General features: G+C 47.4%; 1 protein-coding gene across 1 annotated transcript in view; it reads right to left on the reverse strand.

Annotated features, from left to right (window-relative positions):
* Window positions 1–19,727, reverse strand: part of SLC16A2 (solute carrier family 16 member 2) — a 99,873-nt gene extending 80,146 nt beyond the window's left edge. Inside the window, exon 1 of the mRNA XM_033201440.1 lies at window positions 19,104–19,727. Within this exon, the coding sequence (XP_033057331.1) occupies window positions 19,104–19,527 (424 nt within the window). The 5' untranslated portion in view covers window positions 19,528–19,727. The remainder of the gene's footprint in view (window positions 1–19,103) is intronic.
* Window positions 19,728–22,172: the final 2,445 nt, after the last annotated feature.

Genomic DNA, 22,172 nt, shown 5'->3' on the forward strand with positions numbered 1-22,172 from the left:
TGGTAGTGTTGGTGAGGCGGAGAGTTGAACATATTCAAGGCCTTGGAAAGTTTCCACTGCTGGACATGGTCCTTCAGGGAGACAGGCCTGGTGGATCAGCCATTTGTCAAATCTCCTTGTGCTCAAGTCTAGGCCTATAGACACCTCAAGCTTACTCTTAGGCAGCTCCCTCACTCCACCTTGACAAGCACCCATTGTTTGCAGAAACCTTAAATAAATACTGGGCTTTTATTCCAATGCATGGATTAGCAGCTGGTTCCCAGTCAGGATTATTGTGACTGCTGCTAGTATACTCTCAATCACTACCAAGCAAATTGTAAAAGTGTGTAGCTCTCTGCCTGGTGTGGTGGCTCATGCCTGTAATCCCAGCACTTTGGAAGACCACGGCAGGTGGATTACCTCAGGTCAGGAGTTCGAGACCAGCCTGGCCAACATGGTGAAACCCCGTCTCTACTAAAAATACAAAAATTAGCCAGGCGTGGTGGCGAACACCTGTAATCCCAACTACTCGGGAAGCTGAGGCAGGAGAATGGCATGAACTGGGGAGGTGGAGCATGCAGTGAGCCAAGACCATGCCACTGCACTCTAGCCTGGGCGACAGAGACAGACTCTGTCTCAAAAAAAAAAAAAAAAAACCCAGGAGGTGGAGCTTACAGTAAGCTGAGATCGTGTCACTGCACTCCAGCTTGGGCAACAGAGACAGACTCTGCCTCAAAAAAAAAAACAAAGTGTGTAGGTCTCGTTACACGTGCCTTTTACCTCACATGTAAAATGAAGTGGTCGTCTATGTGATTGCTCTTTGAAAGTTAAGGAGTTCACAACTCAGTGAACCAGGGGTCAGACCTGACTCTACCCTATCCATGCTCATGCAGGCGCACACACACACACACAAACACACACACACACACACACACCCTCATTTATTCTTACCACATCCATGTTCATGTCCACACACATCCACATCTACATGCATGCCCATAGTTACACACAATTGGTTATACTTATAATCCCATTCATATACATACATACTTTCACAGCTTTGACACAAACACATACACACAATACACAAAACCACACACCACAATTGACTCTCTCTCTCTTCTCTTCTCTTCTGAAGTTGACCAGGAAATAAACACACTTGGCAAAGAGCTCCATTACATATTTATGTAAAGCAGCAAAAAAAAAAAAAGAAATTTATATTCAGAGTAAACAATCTCCAGTCCCAAGGCTGAAAAAGCTGAATAATCTCCCTGTCCTACTCTCTACTGCCCAAACCAACACACACACACACATATACACACAAACAAAACAAAACAAAACACATATGCACTTTTTAAAAAACGTCTTGCGAGGAGCCCTTATAGTTTGCCCTTTCCTGGCAAGCTGGAGGAATTTGTTCCAAACTTACAATGAACACACATCTTGGTTTTCCTGGGACAATTCTAGTTTATGCCTGTGGTTCCAACAAAAATATTAATAGTGTTCTCTTTTACCCTCAAAAGTGTCCCAATTTGGACAATAAATGATATGATAATCCTACTCCCTCTCTAAAACCCTCCTTACCCTGGTCATGGCTGGGCCATCTAAGATGAGTCCATTACATGAAGCCCAGGCCTCTCTCTTCCTGAGAAACCATCTTGCTCTCTAACCATGCTTAACTTTTCAGCTCTATCACTAAGAATTCTTTTTTGTTCCAACCTTGCAAATAAGCAAAACAATTTTCTAGCCCACATTCTAGTGATTGAGGGGAGGCTGAAGGACTCTGCCATTTGGTTTGAGAAGTTATCCAGCACCAAAATTCTAGTTGGCCTCAAAGTGGGTGTAACTTTTCTCCTTTGTCTCACTCATTTAATTCCCCAACTATGTTCCTCTGTTTATAACTCAATACCCTTACTTTTCCCTCTTCTTTCCCTCTTCCTCCTCCCTGTCTCTCCAAAACATTAGGCTCTAATAACCCCAGGACCTCTTTGAAGCAAATATACTTCATGGTACCACCCCCCACTCCCCTACTACACACACCCTAGGCTTAGAGATCCTTAGAATAAAAAGCAGTGGCAAAGAGAGGGCAGGAAGGGAAAAGAGAGAGAGAGTGCAAGAGTGAGGTGAATGTGGTGGGTGACACCTGTATCCCAACACTTTGGAGGCTGAGGCAGGAGGATCACTTGAACCTAAGAGTTTGAGATCAGTGAGACCTCATCTCTACAAAAAAAAAAAGAAAGAAAGAAAATTAGCCAGGCATGGTGATGTATGTCTGTAGTCCCAGCTACACAAGGAGGCTGAGGTGGAAGGATCACCTGAGCCCAGGTGATCAAGGCTGCAGTAAACCATGATCACACCACTGCACTCCAGCCTGGGGACAGAGTGAGGCCCTGTCTCAAAAAAAAAGGAAGGAAGGAAGGAAGGAAGGAAGGAAGGAAAATAAAAGAAAGAGCAAACCAGAGAGAGAGAGAGAGAGAGCTTGATTCAACTTCAACTTCATTTAGGCTCTGTGACTAATTTTCATTAGGCATGCTGCCCAATTTCTTTTAGCTTTTTGGCATGTGGGCCAGTGACTATTTTTGTGGCTGTATTAACAACGTTTTGAAAAAAGTCTGAAAATGCTGTCAGCTCTTTGCAAACATGGCTATAAATATGCTGTGCAGGCTAGAATCGTAGTGCTATTCAAAGAGCAACTGGACAAGGATCCATGTTCTCCAGACATGTGTATGTCACATACTGCAGCTTGAATTTTTGCAGCAGCTGTGCTACTCTGCAAACAAAGTGGAGGCAGAGAAGAAGCGTCAGCAAGGGCAAAAGGGACATTATCAGTATCAAGTGGAGGAATTTACAAACAGGGCCTTTGTCAGACCCCCAGAAAACTGGATTATCTAGGGAGAAGCTGAAGGGTATGGTACACTCACGTGTATAGCTATGAGGCTGTAGATGTACGCACATATGCACACACACACTTACAGAGATACATATACATTTGCCTGTGTGGGTATATGTGTGTGAGAGAAGGAGAAAGGATATCCACGTGGATAAATGTGTATGTGTATGCACTTTTAATTGTCTATGTCATGAGTTCAGGCTTAAGATCAGATGTATGTGTAGTTTTGTACATATAAGTGGTTGCTTATACGTGTGTGTCATGGGTGGTATATCAATCTGGCTATACATGCATAAGCACATGTGCAAGTCTACAGATAAACTTACATATGTGGTAATCATGATGATAATTCAAAGCTGTTTTCAAAGGGCTTTCACATCCATCTTTTCATTTGAACCTCATCATAAGACTGTGAGGTAGGGATTATGATGCTCCCATTGTCCCTTTTTTACAGATATCCCTATCTGAGGCTCAGACTTGGTCAAGATTGCAGATCAGGTAAATGGCAAATCCAGGACTCTAACACTGATCTGTCTGTTATAAGATCCTGTGCCTTACCCTATACCACAAAGCATGTGGAAAAGTGAGGCAAAGGAGAGTTGAACGTTGGGGTCTTCTTTATGACTTCCCACTCCAAGGCCATCTTTTCCGTTAGTGCTAAAAACAGATTCCATTTTTAAAAAGACAGCCTTCAAGGCAAATGTTAGTCTCTGTTGAGCCATGGCCTGGAAAGTAGCCTTTAGGTTGGGTGGTCTCACCTGAAGATAACCAGATCTACTCATGGGACACAGATGAGCCATTGCCTTCTTAAGCAAGTGATATGCTGGAGCCCATAGGTGTGTGATGGGGGTCGGGGTCCTGTGATTAGGAGCTGGAACAATAGGTTTTTTACCTCCCTATTCTCTCTTCTGGCTGCCTGTGGATCTATCTATCTTCTCTTCCTAAAAGCTGCAGGCTCTCAACATCTGGTCTGACTGGTTTCACCTGAGCTTTCCACGTTTGAGATATTCTGTGAGGAAGGCAGGCCTGAATGTAAGTGGTGACATCCCTGGCAAGGCAGCAAATAAACCTGTCTGGAGTCCTGCTGACCTCCCTTATCCAGGCCACCAGGTCCCTGCAGCTGTTTGGTCAGTGGATCTAAGGAAACCTTGCTTTTGACTAGTTTTTCCATAAGCAAAATATCTAGGTTAAGGCAAAAAACACTGGCTCTTGGAACATAAAACTGTGCTGTTCACCATTTGGATGGTTAGAACCTGGCCAAGATGTGTAGGGTAATGAAGATACTGATAGTGACTCCAAGTTTTCCAGGAACACTGATCTAAAATCCTTGAACAAGTTAGGGTTCAGAGGAGGAGCTTGATCTCCTCGTCATGTGGAGGCAAAAGAGCCTCACACATTCCTCTTCCGTATCATGACCATGTTCAGTCATCTGAACTTGTCACTAGAACTTTAACTTGCTAATATTTAGAGCTTCCTGCAGGGGGCCTTATTTGGACTTCCAGGCATTTGTCCTTCTCTTCCCCTGGCCCCAGAAGATAAACCATCCTTCCAAGTAACAGGATGGGAGGTCCTAACCGGCAAGAAGGTCACGAGGCTTGGCAGGTTAAGCTCTCAGAAGCTGGGACGCAGGCACCCCGCTGTGGATGGAGCTGCTTGGTTCAAAACTGTTCTTTGTGAATGTGTAGACCCCTCTTAGTCATTGGTTCCCTCCAGAGCATAGGGAGGAGCATACAGGCTGGCGTGGCCAGTACAGGATTATCCAATAGATGGATGAGCATAAGCTTAGGGCACCAGCGAAGCAGGACCACCATCAAATGAGAAAAACATAGATTAATTATTTCAGAATTTGGCTGTCAGTAAAACAATATTTAGAACCTCTAAAGATCTTAATCTGGTCCTAGGTGTGGCCAACATCAGAACAGCCCAGAAGGTACCTTGATAAGCAACTCCCAACCCCCTAAATTTCTGACTGGGTAATACTGAGCTCCTTTGGGCTCACTTGGGGGTCATACTTGCTCTCTGAAACCCAGCTGTATAGATGCATGAGGTGTAGTCTACTCAGTAGATAATAAGAATAGGAAACATTTACATAGTACTTTGCGTATGCCAGGCACTGTTCTAAGCTAGCTAGCTAGAGATACATATATAGATATAGATATCAACTCATTTAACAACTCTACATGGTAAGTACTCTTGCTATCTTCCTGTTACAGATGAGGAAATAGAGGCACAGAGAGTTTAAGTGCCTCACCACAACATACAGCTAATGAATGGTGGAGTCAGGATTAATCCAGACAGCGTGGCTCACTCAAGTGGGCTCCACGAAAGGGGGACTTTCAATAGTATCTTACCCATAAGACACAAACCCCATTCTAAAGTAAAACTAACATCTTAGAAAAGTGATCTTAAAGTGGAGATTATAAAGAGAGATTTCCAGAGATATTGACTCAGCATATCACAATCTGTCCCACCAAATATCAGCTTCGCATTGAGATTCTTGCTCACTTGCATGCACGCACGCACACACACACACACACACACACTTTCTTTTTCCCCTCTCTTGGATAGAATTCTCCAAGGATATAGGATAGAGACTATGAGATAGATACCCTTTCCAAAACTCACCTTTGCTCAAATTTGAGAGGATCTGTTTTCCATTTTCATCAGAGAAGTTCTCTTCCACTCACAACCTCACCACTCTCCATCACCCTCAGCCCCTTGTCAGGAAGCTCCCAAGGCCTCCTTGGTTTACAGGTACCATTGGTTCTAAGTGTCACTAAGTCTCTGGGAAGTTCAACTTTCCCAATGTGTAAGTGGAGAAATTTGAAATTGAGAAAGGAGAAGGGACTTGGCAGGGTCAGAAAGATAACCAGTAACAGAGCCAGAACAAGAACCCAGGTCTCCTGACTCTTAGTCCAGTGCTCTTCCTTGATCCCAGTCAGCAGGCATTATTTATGCCCAGATCTTTCCTTTCATGAGCCCCTGAACTTTTAGACTCTCAGTTCTTTGTTTCATCATACTATACTGCTTCTTACCCATACACTTAAACTTTAAGCTACTACTAAGTTTAGGAAAAAATTTATTACACCTTTCAGGTAGCTTCTACATTTCTTCCCCCAATAGAACATGGAATTGGGAAGCCTGGGTTGTAGTCCCAGATCCAATATTAGAGATGGGATCTTGCTCTTTTGTCCAGGCTAGGGTGCAGTGGCATCATTAGAGCTCACTGCAGCCTCAAACTCCTGGGCTCAATCTGTTAAATATTAAATGTATTACCTCAGGACACTCACTTGCCCTCAATGAAAATGCTGTCCACTTTCTGCAACCGTAAAGTGGGAATATGAATCTCTATACAGTCCTTCACTGCAGTGTACTTTTCCCTAACTAATACAAACCACGTTGACTTTTCATTTTCCAGAAACTCCCAACATAGCACTTGATGTGACCAAAGATGCTGGCACATAATGAAATTCAATTGGGTATTTTATTTCATAACTGCCTCTGTTGCAAGTATCAATGTAAACTAAGATGTAAACCACAATGTGCCACACACAGAGGGGATTATTATCATTTAATATTCTTCCCTCTCCTAGGGCTTACGGGTCTGGGGACCTGTTTGGGACACAGAGTGAGGGTTGAGAGCTGCTGCTACTTATGCTCTTCTTTTCCTTGCACCTCTTAGAAATGCACTTGGGTGGCTGACATGGAAGAGCAGGTGGTGTGGGCTGAGTGGGCTGTGCCACAAACCATCTGTAGGCACCTCATTCTGTGGCCCAGTGCCCAAACATTCCCCCTCCCCGTGTCCTTCTCCCCAAATGTCCTCAGTATTTTCCTCTCCTCATGCCACTCCACCCCACCTGCTGGGTAAGGCCTAATGGGGAACAGTGACTCACTAGGCTGCCAGAGGGCAAAGACCCAGAATCCAAGCAATAGCCGAACTGTCCAGTTCTCAGCCCCGACTCTGCCACTGCCCATTCTCCACTTAGCTAAATCCTATTTCAAATTCCAACTCTACCAGGGCCTTGATTCCTCATGCCCTCACAATCATTTCTCTTTTTCTAGATCACCACATGAAAATTGCATTCAATGTAATATACACACTTTTTTTTTAACTACTTAGCACAACTATAGTTGTTTGGTGTGTTATGTCTTCTCAAAGGAATCATACACTTCTTGAGGGACCCTTTTCCTTCTCTGGTGCATCCAAGGTCCAGCCTAACATAGAACAAAGACCTACTGACTTGAATTGAACCAATATTAATTGAATTGGAGGTGGAAGGTATAGGGAGGGCTTGTGAGCAGGGAGAGCACAAACACTTAGTGAACACCTAGTACATGCCAGGCTGTATGCTAGATGTTTTACATGCCTCATCTCATTTAATCTCCACACCAGCAATGACAGATGGTATTATTATACTTATTTTATGTATGAGAAAGCTCAGACTCCAAGAAGTTTAAAAACTTTGTCAAGGCAAGTCATTCGGAAAGTAAGCAGAATCTAGCACTGTTTGACACTAAAGCCCCATAGTCAAAGGTTAGTAACAGCCTGAATGTAAGGTGTTGATTAAATAAATTGTGATATGGCCATAAAATGGAATATGGTACAATCATTAAAAAAGTGAAAACTTTATGAACTTAATGTATCAAAATATAGTTTGAAGTATGAAAAGTAAGGTGGAGGATAAGGTGGATGGTAGCCTACCATTTGTACTTTAAAAGTAGGCACACACCACATGTTCTTATAAGTGTGAGCTAAACATGAATACACATGATCGTAAAGATGGGAACAATTGACATTGGGGATCACTAGACAGGGGAGGGAGGGGTGCATGGGCTGAAGGACCACTTGTTGGGTACTATGCTTATGGCTTGGATGAGAGGATCATTAAGACCCCAAGCCTCAGCGTCACATAATTTACCCACGTAAGAAATCTGCACGGGTACTTTTTTTTTTTTTTTTTTGAGACAGAGTCTCGCTCTGTTGCCAAGGCTGGAGTGCAGTGGCACAATCTCAGCTCATTGCAACCTCCGCTTCCTGGGTTCAAGCAATTCTCCTGCCTCAGCCTCCCAAGTAGCTGGGATTATAGGTGCACACCACCGTGCCCGGCTAATTTTTATATTTTTTAGTAGAGACAGGATTTCACCATTTTGGCTAGGCTGGTCTTGAACCTCCTGACCTCAAGTGATCCACCCACCTCGGCCTCTCAAAGTTCTGGGATTACAGGTGTGAGCTACCACACCTGGCCTGTGTGCTCTTTATAGTAAAAGTTGAAAGTGTTAAGGGTAGAGTATACACACACATGTGTGCACACACACAATTGCTTGTACATATACAGAGTATCTCTGAAGGGACACACCAGATAACACTGGTGGCCTTTAGGGAGGGAAACAGGGTGGCTGGGAGATAGGACTGGGAAAGAGACTTTTCACCATCATACCTTTTGAATTTTGTCTCCATCTCTTTCCACAAAGTAGTGCCTGGGGATTGACTTTGAAAAGTTCAGGAAGAGAGAAAGGGAAGAAGAATGCCAGTGATTGAGTTGGGGAACACCTAATGTGACAGGAGCCTACCCCTTATTCCCCAGTCCTCTGACAAACCAACCTCTACTACAAGCGTCTACCCACAGTGCTGATTAAAGTCACATATTTCCAGGTCTGTTTTCCACCTTTAAGATGGGAACCAGAGGGAGTAAGATTATGTGATCTCTAAAATGCCTTTCAGATCAGAAGGCATTTAAATTACTGAAAATCAATATGGTGAGTCCTAGTATATTTGAAATCTTAGTCTTAAAGACAGGTTAGGAATTTTGTTTGTTGTTTGCAACAAAAAAGCAAAACATTTTTGTTCTGATTTGCCTACTAGCTTGTCTTAATGAAAACTCCCTTAGTGGCCATTGAAATGCTTAATCAAAACTGCTTTTGCAGTCCTTCTTTGTGAAGGCCACAATCCTGTGGCCTCTGTTCTCTGGGGCTATCCTGTTTAGAACGCAAGGAAACTGGCCCACTCCAAAGCTGAATACAAAGGAGCAAAGCTCCTTCTATGCTTGATGTCCCCTGGCCCAGACCTTCTGACCCTAAATATCCCTTTCCTTATTCTTCATTACCTGCAGGAGAATAGAGGCTCTGTGAGAGATCCTCGGGAGGAAGTGACACCCTAACTCCACCCACCATCTGCCCCCAACCCCTAGCAACTCCTACTAAAAAAACTCAGTCCTTGACTTGTAGGGAGGTTTGTGAGCTCCTGCCAAGTGCTGTAAATATTTCATATGCCTTGCTTCCTTGAATGTATATGACCTAGGATCTGGCCCCTCCTCTCCCTGGGCTCTCAGAGAACTGAGGAACAAAGAAAACAGCTAGTATTTAGCTACAGGACACAGGGGTCAAATTGCAGAAGAATACAGTGAGGAGATGGAAAATATGGAGTGGGAAGGTGGGAGATGGGGAGGAAATACTTAGAGAAACATTTAGAGAAATGTATAGGGACTCTGTTTTTAGAGGCTGGAAAAGGATAATAATAATAATAATAACCACCTCGTAATTTACAAAGATCTTTCACATACTCACACTTTCATTTGACCCTTCATAGTCTTATTAAGTAGATACTGTTTGTCTTATTTTGTAGATAAGAATACTGAAGCCCAGAAAGTTATGTGACTTGTTCAGGGCTAAACAACTAAGAAGAGACAGTTTCTTTTTCCACTTTTATTTTAGGTTCAGGTGTACATGTGCAGGTTTGTTACATGGGTAAATTGCATGTTGCTGAGGTTTGCTGTATGAATGATCATGTCACCCACGTAGTGAGCATGGTACCTGATAGGTAGTTTTTCAACTCTCATCCCCTTCCCAACCTTCCCCACCTAGTAGTCTCCAGTGTCTATTGTTCCCATCTTTATGTCCATGTATACTCAATGCTTTGCTCTCACTTATAAGTGAGAACATGCAGTATTTGGTTTTCTGTTTGTTAATTTGCTTAAGATAATGGTCTCTGGCTGCATCCATGTTGTTGCAAAGGACATAATTTCATTCTTTTTATGACTGCATAATATTTCATGTTGTATATCTACCACAATTGGTTTATCTGATCCACCATTGATGAGCACCTAGGTTGATTCCATGTCTTTGCTACTGTAAATAGTGCTGCAAAGAACATACATAGGCATGTGTCATTTTTGGTACAATGATTTGTTTTCCTTTGGCTATGTACCCAGTAATGGGATTTCTGGGTCAAACGGTAGTTCTGCTTTAAATTCTTTGAGAAATATCCAAACTGAGGCTGGGTGCAGTGGCACACACCTGTAATCCCAGTACTTTGGGAGGCCAAGGAGGGTGGATGGCTTGAGTCCAAGAGTTTGAGATCAGCCTGGGCAACATGAAGAAACCCCATCTCTACAAAAAATACAAAAATTAGCTGGGTATGGTCGTGTGCACCTGTAGTCCCAGCTACTTGGGAGGCCAAGGTGGGAAGATCCCTTGAGTCTGGGAGGTCAAGGCTGCAATGAGCTGAGATCGCGCCACTGCACTCCAGCCTGGGCGACAGTGAGACGCTGTCTCAAAACAACAACAACAGCAAACTCCAAACTGTTTCCAGCTGAACTAATTCACATTTCCACCAACAGTGTATAAGTGTTCCTTTTTCTACACAACCTTACCAGTATCTGTTATTTTTTGACTTTTTAATAATAGCCATTCTGACTGGTGTGAGATGGTATCTCATTGCGGTTTTGATTTGCATTTTGAAGAGACAGTTTCTATGGACTTTTTGGACTCAAGAATTATGACCCTTTGCATACAAATCTGGGTAGAGTAAACTGGGTAGTTAGAGGAGTATGCCATGTATCATGAGACTATCAATCTTTTGATTTATTAACCCCTTCTTAATCATCTCTTTTTATCCTTGAGTCATAAGGATGCCAGAAGGTACAGGAATGAAAAACTGCAACTCCCTTGGTAGTTGCCCCCTACATCTTCACTATGTCTTAGGTGAGGTCTAAAAGCAGGAGTTCTAAACTCAGACTGTCTGGGTCCAAATCCTGGCTCAGCCATTATCTGCTATGAGTTTGAGCAAGTTACTTAATTTGTGTGCTTCTCTTTCTCTGTGAAATAGAGGAAATAATGGTACCTACCTCATAAGGTTGTTGAGAATTAAAATGAGTTGGTACATGTAAAGTGCTTAGTATAGTGCCTTGCACAGACTTAATTGCTAAATGTAAAATAAATGTTGGCAATTATTATTACTATCACTACCACCACTATTATTATACTTATTAGAGTGCATATTAGGCAGATGTAAGGAGGTAAATGTCAGCGAAACTCCACCGTGGAATGCAGCAGAGCAGCCATCATTAGGCTGTGTGCTTCACATTTTTTTCCCAGTAGCAGGGAAGGCTTATAATAAGTCATCTCTATTCTTCTACCTGGTCTCCCCTAGCATTAGTGACAGCTCCACACAAGGGACATGGACCATGAACAAAGGAATAGCTCTTTTCTTTGTGTGAAGCTCAGTTACCTGAACAAGTGACTGAACCTGTGACCTCAGTCTCATAGGCACCATGTTCTAAGTAACTGTGCTAATTGGCTTGGACAGACATCACACACCCTGCTGTACACACATACACATAGGTCTGGACACATGAGTGCATGTATATATCCTTCCAGTCTGGATAAGCGGGTGGGTGAGCAGATCCATGGGTTAAGTTGAGGAAAAAAATGGTGTGGGCACTGCTTGTTTGGCAACATTTCCCTTTCTTTTCCCCTTCAGCTGTGTAACAGCAGAAGAGCAACTAAACTGGGAGCTTTGCTCCTCCAGCTCCACCCTCCCTGAAGGCACATTTTTTTTTTTTTGGACAGGGTCTCACTTGTCACCCAGGCTGGAGTGCAGTGGTGTGATCATGGCTCATTGCAACCTCAACCACCTGGGCTCAAGTGATCCTAGTATCTCAGCCTTCCAAATACCTGGGACTACAGGCATGTGCCACTACGCCAGGCTAGTTTTTAAAAAAAATTTTTGTAAAGACAGGGTATCCCTTTGTTGCCCAGGCTGGCCTCAAACTCCTGGACTCAAGTGATCCTCCTGCCTCAGCCTCCCAAAATGCTGGGATTACAGGCTTGAGCCACTGGGCCCGGCTTATTTTTTTTTCTTTTTCTTTCTTTTTGTTTTTGAGACAAGTGCAGTGGTATGATCATGGCTCACTGTAGCCTCAACCTCCTGGGCTGGAGCAGTCTTCCTGTAAAGGCACTTTTGACTCTAGTTAGGACTTAAATGTCTGTCTTCTCCCTTCTCTGACCCCTCCACAACCAATTGTGCAGCAGTTTTGGCAAGAAAATAGATGTCGGGGGCTCAAAACAGAATGAACCAGAAACACTGAAGCTACCAAAAACCAATATGAAATCTCTGGAAGTTCAGTTGGCCCAGGAGATGGGGGACAATGATAGTCATGATTTGAAAAGAAAGGAACACAAGTAACGAGGACATTTGTTGAATATTATTGAGTAAGACTTTCTACAATACTATCTCCTGAGCTGGGTTACTAGGACTGTGGAAAGAGGTGTGGAAGTGACAAAAAGGGTGTCATAGCAGCTATCTTAATGCAAAAAATCCAGAGGTGATGGCTTCCACACTCTTGAGTGCTCCATCAAAAGTCACCCTTCACCCAGAAAATGGAAAGTAAGAGAGGAAAGGAAGGGGAAAGGGGGAAGGGAGGCCTCTGTAGGATGTGTAGGAGTGGGCCTGTGACTCTGGCAGGAGCTGGGCCTATACAACATCCCAAACCCCAATTGTTCCTCTAACTGAGCAGTAGGAAGAAAAAGAAGAGAGAGAACAATACTGGGAGAAAAGGGTATGGCACATATAGCAAACATGATAAAAAATGCACTGTGGAAGTAGGAGAAGCTGAGAAAATATGTGATTGGGACAGCCAATTTCATCCCTTCTCTCACCAATGCTGGAAACTGGAGCGAACCAGAGGATAAAAGAGGGTGATACTCCTAGGGTGAAGAGGCTGCACTTCCTTAAGCCACCCAAACAGGCCACATTCCCCACCCACAAGGAGGTGTCAAGCGATTTCACATTATCTACCGTAGCACCCAACTTCAGGCAGGTGATGAAATCTCCCTAGGTTTAGTCTTCTGTCACCCCTAAAGCCAGAGAGAGCTGGGGTTGCCTAAACCCACTTCCCAGTAATCTTTGAATATAGGAGGATGAAGGCAGAAAAAAACTTGCAATAAAGTTTCCCAGTCCCACTGCTGGGGAGTTGCAAATGGGTCCAACTCAAGAGGTACAACCCAGGCTGGCCATACTCTTCATCACCCTCACCTAGCAAGCTTCTTAGTCTGGTTCCTTTGCACTAGTACAGCATAATCTTTATAGAAGCCTCTGGTACACCTAATTCCATGAACAGATGAGAAATGACTTATTTCAGATAGAATATTCATAATCTATGGTTTAGGGTGTAGGGCATAGGATGTGTATATGTGTGTGTGCACATGCACACGTGTGTATATGTGTAGAACAAAGCCTTTTCTCTAGGGTTCAATCATTCAATCTCAGGTGAGACAACTCCTTTCAAGACAGGACGTCCCACTCCATAGTTCACACAATCTGAAAAGAATAGTTTTTACCTTTTCAAAATGCAACAAAACCATAAAATGAGGCTGGTGGGAAAAGCAGTGCATCTTCCTGGGAAACTGCTCTGCTCAAAAGGTTGAGATGGCATGCTTTATGTAATTCTACAAATGTTGACAGTCCAGCTGCTTGTTTACTCTTCATGGGCTTGAGGCAATACTGCCAATGACATCCAAGGAAAAGGAAAGAGAGCTCTGTGCCTACTACTTCTCTAAGCACACTCTCAGCTAAGCCCTGACGCTGCAATTGACCAGGGATTGTGGACATCTAATGGGGCCTTCTCCAGGATCACAGTAACAACCTTCCCCAACCCCACCACAGCAGGATCCAGGCAGTGGCCCTGAGCCAGCTAACAAAATGCCCTGTTTGAAGACCTCTGAAGGGAACCCCATCTAGGAATCCGTTTCCTCTGCTAGCTGGAAGTAACAGCAAATCAAGGTCACACTCACTATGCATTTCTGAGATATAAGACTGTGCTGTGAGAAATTAAATTTCAGAAGAGGGGTCCAAACTGAGGCTTGAGGAAATGTTTATAATTTAATGCTTTTGAGGAACAGGTTCAAATGCTGGAAAACAGCAGCATACAGACCCACCCTGCTTGCCTGTAGCAGGCCAAATTGAGGGAGTTCTCTTGGAGACCCAGCTCCATACCAACCAGGACACTCTAGAAGAAGCAGCTCCACATGCAGGGATGCCCTTACATGCTGAGTAAAAAGGAGTGGGTAAATTTTAAACACATCTATACCCATGGGCAGCCCCATAGTCTTTAAATACAAATGATGTGGGGAAATGATGTCTATATGGCTTTTCCTTGCTTTCCCAATCTTCTCCCAACCCATCCTCACTGTCATTCAGGCAGCTTAACAAACTTTTATTTGCTTAAATGAGTCAAAATCTGTGACATATGAATAGTAAAGAATAAGATATCACGTAATTTTAGAAGGATAGAAAGTTTAGTCAAACCCTCTCATTTTATAGATAGATAAACTGAGATACAGAGAGGTGAAGTGCCTGTCCAAAGTCACAGAACAAGTTAGGGGCACAAGTTGTCTAAGTCATAGTTACTGCCTAGCTGGTATCACTGAGACCGCCAGCTTTGGGGAGTCGAGATTTGGCCCTGGGTCTTGCTTTTTTAGACTTAGAATGAGCATTTGAGGCCACTGGACAGTGAGCCAGGCATCCAGCCTCAACCAGCTACCCCAACTCAAACAAGCATCCTCCTGGTTGGCCTCCAAATGACCCAATCTCTTATTCTCATCCCTTTCAGTATGAGTCATGGTCATAGTTCAAGATCCCGTTTGGTTGGAAAGGAGGCAGGGGAACAACTTGAGAGATGCCTGGCCAAGGGCTGTGTGGCTTGAAGCACCACAGCAGGTGCTAAGCCAACCTGATCTAGCTCTGCTGGACAGTAGTCAAGAGCCTTCAGCTGAAGTCAAGAGATGGGCAGATTTGCTCAAAATATACTTTGCTCCCAAAGTCAGCAATTTAGTGTTACAGTCCAGTGAGGCACTGAGCAATGAAAACCCCTAAGGTGGGAAGGAGAAAGACAGCCTACTCTACCTGGCCCCACCCATCCTTGGGACTCTTGGTTCACCCAAAGGCAGAGTGTATCATTCTTCCCCATGCCTGGAAAATTCTGTTTCCATCAGAGTGGACCATCAGCCTGAACTATCTTGTGCCTAGTAGTGAACCTTCCTGACCATTGTCCCTTTCTCTGGTGATGAAAGCCTCAGCCTTGACCCCCCCTTGGGAGCTTACAAGGACCATGTTTATAAACTGCCCAATAAAAAAAAAATGCCTTCCATATTTTATGGCTCAATGGTGGACTGGCACTCAAGTTTTACTCTGGAGTACTTTTAAAAAGACTTAAGCATAGAGCCAATGTTAGCAACTCTGGCTTGTTCTGCCTTGTCCTCTGAACTCCCAATCCTAACCCTATTGCAGCTCCAACTCACTTAGGCTCCCAATATTGAGTTGGGGCCTACAACCAATGGCATCTTGCTTCTCTTTCCCCTCTTTCCTCCAAAAAGGCCCCCCTACCACCCCAGGAAGCTATGCTTGGGCCTCTACTTTCCACGGAATTGCCTGGTTGTCTCCTGTCCTGTCTGCTATTTGGTCTGGGTTGGGGAACTCCCAAATTTCCCATGATCTTGGCAAGAAATACAGGCTCATTTCCCTCCTGATCTTTTCCCTTTTTTCACTAAACCAGACTTTGATTACTTGCCTCCCTCTCAGGAACCTTTTGCCTGCCAATCCACCCAAGCCTAGGATCCAGGGAAAGTTGGCTTTCCTCCAAAACTGGTGAAGAGAGGGGACAAGATATACAGCTGGTGACACCACAAAACTGTATACATCAAAGGATCCACAAAAACTGCACATTGTGTGCTCTAGTAAGGCCTGAATCCCATTTCCCTTCTAACTTCTGTGGCTTTTTCCCATGCCCAGAGGCACTCTGATGTGGAGCTGTTCCTCAAACATCAAAACTACCTTTCTTCCCAGCTACTTGGGAGGCTGAAGCAGTAGGACTGTTCGAGGCCAGGAGTTTGAGACCAGCCTGGGCAACACAGCAAGAGTCTGTTTTTTTAAAAAATAATAACAAATAAAAATTAGCCGGGTGTGGTGGTGCATGCCTGTAGTTCTAGCTACTTGAGAGGCTGATGTGGGAGGATTGCTTGCGCCCAGGAATTTGAGGGTGTAGTGAAATATGACTGTGCCACTGCACTCCAGCCTGGGCAATAGAGCAAGATCCCATCTCTAAAAATAAAGTACAAAAAACTACCTTTCTGTGGGGCTTCCTCACAACAATCCCAATCATCTGCAGGACCTTCCGCCCATTAAACCAATCAACACAGCTTTAGGTCTGTGAAGATATTAGGTCTAGTCAAAGAGAAATTGGGTTACGAGGTGCCTCCAAACACTAAATTCATAGACTTTTAGAGATGGAAGTCATGTCAGACATTAATAAAAATGGACCACACACCAAATTCCTTGAGTGTGGGGGTGTACATTCTGTTTCTCCCAGAATGGCTATTGGACAAATACTGGCTGAAAAAAATGATACAAACTTCGATTAGCTTCTTCTATCCCTTTGAGACACCAGCGCTGTGGCACAGATGGCTGACAAAATTTTGAGTAAACAGCAGAAAGTGTCTGCAGGCAAAGACACATTCAGAATCTCAGGATCTGAATGGTTGCTTGGGAAAGTTGAAGGGCTCAAGAAAGGTAGTACTAAGGATGAGATTTTCTAGGAGCTCCATAATGTGGTAGAGTGTTCCTGACTTTTCCAAAATAAAAACTGTGGTGTCCCTGAGAGCCTCTAGTATCAAAAATAATGTCAGTGAGTTCAAGATACACTACAGCAAGGACCCAAGTCAAAGTATTTTGAGACCCTAGGGACATACCAAATTCCTTTCTGTTTCTTCCTGACCTATACTCACTATACTTTAAACCAGTGACCTCAGCCCCTCAGTGGACCTGGTCTGTGTCAGAGTATGCACTAGCCACACCTCTGCATATCCCACTGCACCCCCACTACCACCCCCACCCTCTAGCTGCACTGTGAGGTCTTGACCGGAAAGTCCCAGCCAGCCCTCCCCCTGAGTCCCCTATGATCACCTACTTGAAGTCTGTTCCCCAGCAGTGAGCCTCTTCCTGGTAAAATAGTAGTTTTTCCAAGTTTTATTATACACTCCTAAGATCACAGATCTAGGCCTCCTCACACCATATAAATGCCAGAGTCTAGCTTCAGCCTAGCCTCTACTGCTTCTCATCAAGTTTCACTCAGACTTTGCCACTCACTGATCCTGAAGGCCAACAGCCTGCCTTCAACCACAGGGCAATGCTCAGCAGGTGCCCTTGGAGGTAACCTAGGCAACAGCATGAGTCCCTACACTGCCTGCTTTCCCAAGAGCCCCTGAACTGCATCAAAGCAGGAAAAAAGGTGGTCCCAGGGGTGAGTGTGGCAGCCATCTTCCCTGCAGAAGTTGCTCTACACTGGCCCAGGACCCCTCCACTCCAGCATCACAGTGGGCCTAGGTAGTCAAGAGATTTCCTTTGACAGCCACTGACGCACACTTGAACTATCTTCAGAGGGGCCTGCACACTGCTGCTGTGCCAATGAATCAACAAGGTCTGAGGCACCAAGATCCCCAAAGCCCCTTCCGCCAGGGAAGTCCAGCAAAGCTGCAAACTAAAACCACAAGTCCTCAGTTGAAAATGGTGGGAGAAGGCCCAGGGAATCCACAGGTGGACACTCCAGAATTCAAGGTTTCTGTGTTCACTTAGTAATTCCCAGGTCCCCTCAAATGGCAGGAGAAATATGTGGAGGTTGGAGGTTGGCGAGAGGAAGGAACCCCTCAGTCCCAGGGCAACACTACGAAAAGCCACATATTCTGAGTTGTGAAGTTGGGGCTGGTGGCAAGAGTCGAGCTGTCCTGAGGAGCCACGAGAGGGAGCAAGCCTTGCCAGAGAGGGCATCCCAATCCCCCGTCTTCGTCTGAGTCCCTCACCAGAACTGCTGAGGGATTTCGCTAGCGGCTTTGCTGGGAAAGCGAGATGGTTCCTCTGACTTCTCCCACATCACAGGCGGCCTCAATGCGAAGAGCGCGCACGCCTGGGGTCTTGCGTCCACTGGCCTGGAGAGCGAGGGCTATGCCCCCCAACTCTGTCTGAGATCAAGTCAGCCCCAGGCGAAAGCTGGAGTGGCGGTCCGGCATTCAGGCTGTAGGCCGAACGAGGCACCCCACCGGTAGCAGAGAGGCGCGGGGTGCGGGGAAAGGCAGGGCTGAGGTTGGGGGCGGTGCGGAGTGAGCAGCAGGGCCCAGCCTGCCTGCCGCCTCACGCCTCTCTGGCAGGAGACTACGGAGACCGCCTCCCCGCCCGCTTTGGGGCTCGGCTCATAGAGCACGGAGATCCGTTCACTCCCGCCGGGCGGCAGAGGACTGCCGGGCACGGCTGGGCCGTAACTGCAGCAGCCAGAGAAGCACGCACACCCCCACTCTAACTCCCTCCCTCCCTTTCTCTCCTACAGACACGCACGCCTGCCATGTGTTTGACTCTTCGCTCATAGTCATCAGGATTCCTAAAGTGTTTTTAACAGAAAACACCTCCGCTTCCCCAAAGGAACCGGGGTGGGGGGTGGGGGGGCGGCTGCGGAGATCCGCGTTACAGTGCTTCTCTCAGACCCCGCCCCGCCTCTCAACTTTCTCCTCTCCTCATGACTTCTCCCCACCTCCAAAAAAAAAAAAAAAAAAGTCCTGCAAATATTTTCCCCCAGCACACACGGGCAAAGGTACCTTAAACAAACCCGAAAGGTGCATCTGGATTTGTCCCAGGGCCAAAAAGTCCATTGCTTGCCAATGATCAATGAATGTCCCAGTTCGTACCCCCGGGAAGCCTTGCACCTAGTCTCCCCAGTCGAGGCTGCCCAGAGCCCCGCAACCCGCACCCTAGCAGAGTCATGGGAAAGGGGCAAGGGGCAAGGGGCAAGGGGTAAGGGGAGGAGTCGGAGAAGTGCGTTGGAGGGGCGCCTTGGACCGGGAGGTATGGGGTCGGTGGCAGCGGGAGCAGCCAGCTTTGCCCAAAATGCCAAGTGGGGTGTGCGGGGCTACTCACCTGCTTGGAACTCCACTTGGCGATTTTTTTCCTTTTCCTCCTCTAGCAGCATGGAGTAGAGGATCCCGACAGAGTTATGGATGCCGAAGATGGAGCCGTTGCACCAGGTGGCAGCGAACACCACCACCCAGCCGAAGCCACCTTCGGGAGGCTGGAAGCCGCGCGCGGTGCCGCGGGTCTCCACGGTAGGCGTGGGCTCGGGTTCGTGCACCCGCTCGGACTCAAACTCCAGCTCCGGCAGGGGTGCGGGGTCCGGTAGGGGCTGGGGCTCCGGCTGGGGCTCGGGCGGGGGCACCGGCACGGGCTCGGGCTCAGGCTCGGGCTCAGGCTCCGATTCTGGGCTACCCACCGGCTCCTGCTGTTCCTGGTCTGCCTCCTGCCAGGGCCCCTTTGCTTCCTCGCTCGCCTGGCTTTGCAGCGCCATCGCGGCCGGGGGACTGTGGCTGCTCGGGCCAGAGGAGCCGCTGTGTGGCTGGTACTTGTTTCTGCTGCTGCAACTGCTGCTGCTCCGAGGGCTGCTGCCGCCGCTGCCGCTGCCTCCTCCTCCAGGCTCCGCGCCCCGGCTGGCCAGCCCGTCCCGCGACAGACGGTCCCTCGAGCCCTCTCCTCCTCCTCCCACGTCCAACCCCCTCCTCCTCTCCCCATGTCATCTCTCTCTCCTCCCCCTCCTCCACACCCCCCACCTCTTCCTCCCTCAACAGGCAGCCGCTAGAGCCTCGCTCTTCTCCCCAGCCCTTCCTCCTCCTTTTACTCGCCTACCTACTCCAGCCGCCACTGCCTCCCCCAGCTCCCTTCCCAAACTACTGAACCCTGTTCTTGCCCGGACGCCCGTTAGAGGAAAAGTTAAAATGGAAAAAAAGAGCACAAACTATCCTGTTCTCCTGCCCTCTTTTCCCCGCAGGCTCTAGAACCGACAATGATCAACCCCTAGCCTCGGGAAGACCCCTCCTGTTCTTTGCTCCCATTCCCTCCTTCCTCACAAGCAGCCCGCAACTAAGGTGGCCCCGGGGACCCTAGGACGACAGCTGGCCTACGAGGAACCCCAGCCTGCCCTCAGGAGCTCCCATGTCCCTCCTTGGACTTGAGGAGGACGACCTGAGGGGACAGCCTGGGCCTCGGACAGCGGGTGAACACAATCTTCTTGAGCCAGAGGACTCGGCCCCCCGCGGTCCTGCGCACCCCCGGGAGTCTCCCCATGCCCCCGCCCTTCCCGGCAAATCCCTGGCGGCCTGGGAGGGGAGGAGGCGGCCATGCAGCGAGGCCCGCCCCTCCGGGCAGTCAATCAGGGCTTTGTTTGCGCCAACCTGGAGCCCAGAGGAGCCGCAGAGGGCCGGGTCTGGGCCGGGCCAGGGCCGAGTGTGGGCCAGGAGCTGGGCCAGGAAGGGAGGGAGGTGCAGTGGCACCAGTGGGAGCCGGGCCCAGGCCCAGTCGGGAGCCGAAGCTCAGTTCAAGCTCCTCCCGACTCTCTGTCCCGGACTGGGGAGGGACGAGTTGGAGCCGGGTCCAGCCGCCAGTTTGGGCTTGAGCTGCCCCGCCCCCAATATATCGGCTGGGCTGGTCCCTCGGGCCTTGGCCGCGGCTTTTCAGGTGCTGGAGACTCAGCGGAGCTGCAAGCGGACGGATGTCTTCCCAGCACCCACCGCCCCCTTCCGCCCACCTCAGGCATGCAGACATAGGAGTCCCACTGTATGTCGCAGACTGAGGCCCCAGCCCCGCTGAGGGTAAGGGAGAGTTTGTTTCCCAGGAAGCGCGCCGGGTCAGGGAGAAGGAAAGGTGGGGGATCTGTCTTTCGGGTGGCCAGGCTCTCAGCAGGGGTGCGCAGGGGCGCCCAGCCTCTGCACTCAGGGCCCGCTCGGCGATACCGGGAAGCTCTGCCTCCCCTAAGGGTCTGCGCGTCTAATGCAGTAAACGTGAAGTCGTGGTGTGGTTACCAAACTACTCGGTTTCCACGAGCGGGCGGGCGAGTGGCAAGACCTTTCTACCCTGCATCTCATTAACACTCCTGATAAGTGAAAGACTGCATAGCCAGAGGTGATGCAGCTCCGGGGCTGCGTAGCTGAGCTAGATGCCTGTAAATACAGTCATTAAGCACCTGAGGGCTGGCCCAGCTGGGAGGAAGGATATAGATGTCCTGAGGGACTTGCGGTGCCATATAAGAGGAATCAGTCAAATTCACAAATCACAGGGCCACGCTACTCAGCAGGGAAGGCATTGCCCAAATAGAGCACGTCCCTTATTGCCCTAAGGTTTATTATTGCCTGCTTTTTTTGCACGAAAACTGAGGCTCAACGAGGTCAAGGCATTTATTAGCCTAAGATAATGGGCCAAGTCAAGGACAAGCTAGAATTCAAGGTAGGTCTCCGTATAAAGAAGCTTCATGCTCCCTGTGTTTCACCAAAGGAGTCTAAGATTTGAGGCTCCCTGGGAGGAGACAAAGGAGGGAAGGCAGAATCTGACTGAACTATCACAGAGGAGGGAAGGCAGGATCTGGCAGAACTATCACAGTGGGCTTCTGGAGGAGGTGATGTTTAAGATGGGCCTGGAAATTTTTTTTCTTTTTGAGACAGAGTCCGGCTCTGTAGCCCAGGCTGGAGTGCATTGGCGCGATCTCGGCTCACTGCAACCTCCGCTCCCTGGTTCAAGCGATTCTTCTGCCTCAGCCTCCCAAGTAGCTGGGATTACAGTCGTGCACCACCACGCCCGCTAATTTTTGTATTTTTAGTAAGACAGGGTTTCACCATGTTGGTCAGACTGGTCTTAAACTCCTGACCTCAAGTGATCCACCCCCTTCGGCCTCCCAAAGTGTTGGGATTACAGGCCTGAGCCACCCTTCCAGCAAGGCCTGGAATGCTGAGTAGGATTTTAAAAGGCCAAGGGTGGGGGAAGGTGGTCCCCTACATCAGAGCATGCCTTGAGCTCAAAGCACAGAGCCATAGACTCTACTCACAGAAAGAGGGAAGTGAAGGCTAATCAGGCCAGAAAGTTAATATGTATGGCGTCTGCCTCTCCTAGGAAACATTTGCATTTTAATAAAAATCCATAATGCTTCAGCTACGAGGAGTGACAAGC

Source organism: Trachypithecus francoisi, unplaced genomic scaffold (assembly GCF_009764315.1).
Source record: "Trachypithecus francoisi isolate TF-2019V2 unplaced genomic scaffold, Tfra_2.0 Lachesis_group6, whole genome shotgun sequence".
Classification (NCBI taxonomy): domain Eukaryota; kingdom Metazoa; phylum Chordata; class Mammalia; order Primates; family Cercopithecidae; genus Trachypithecus; species Trachypithecus francoisi.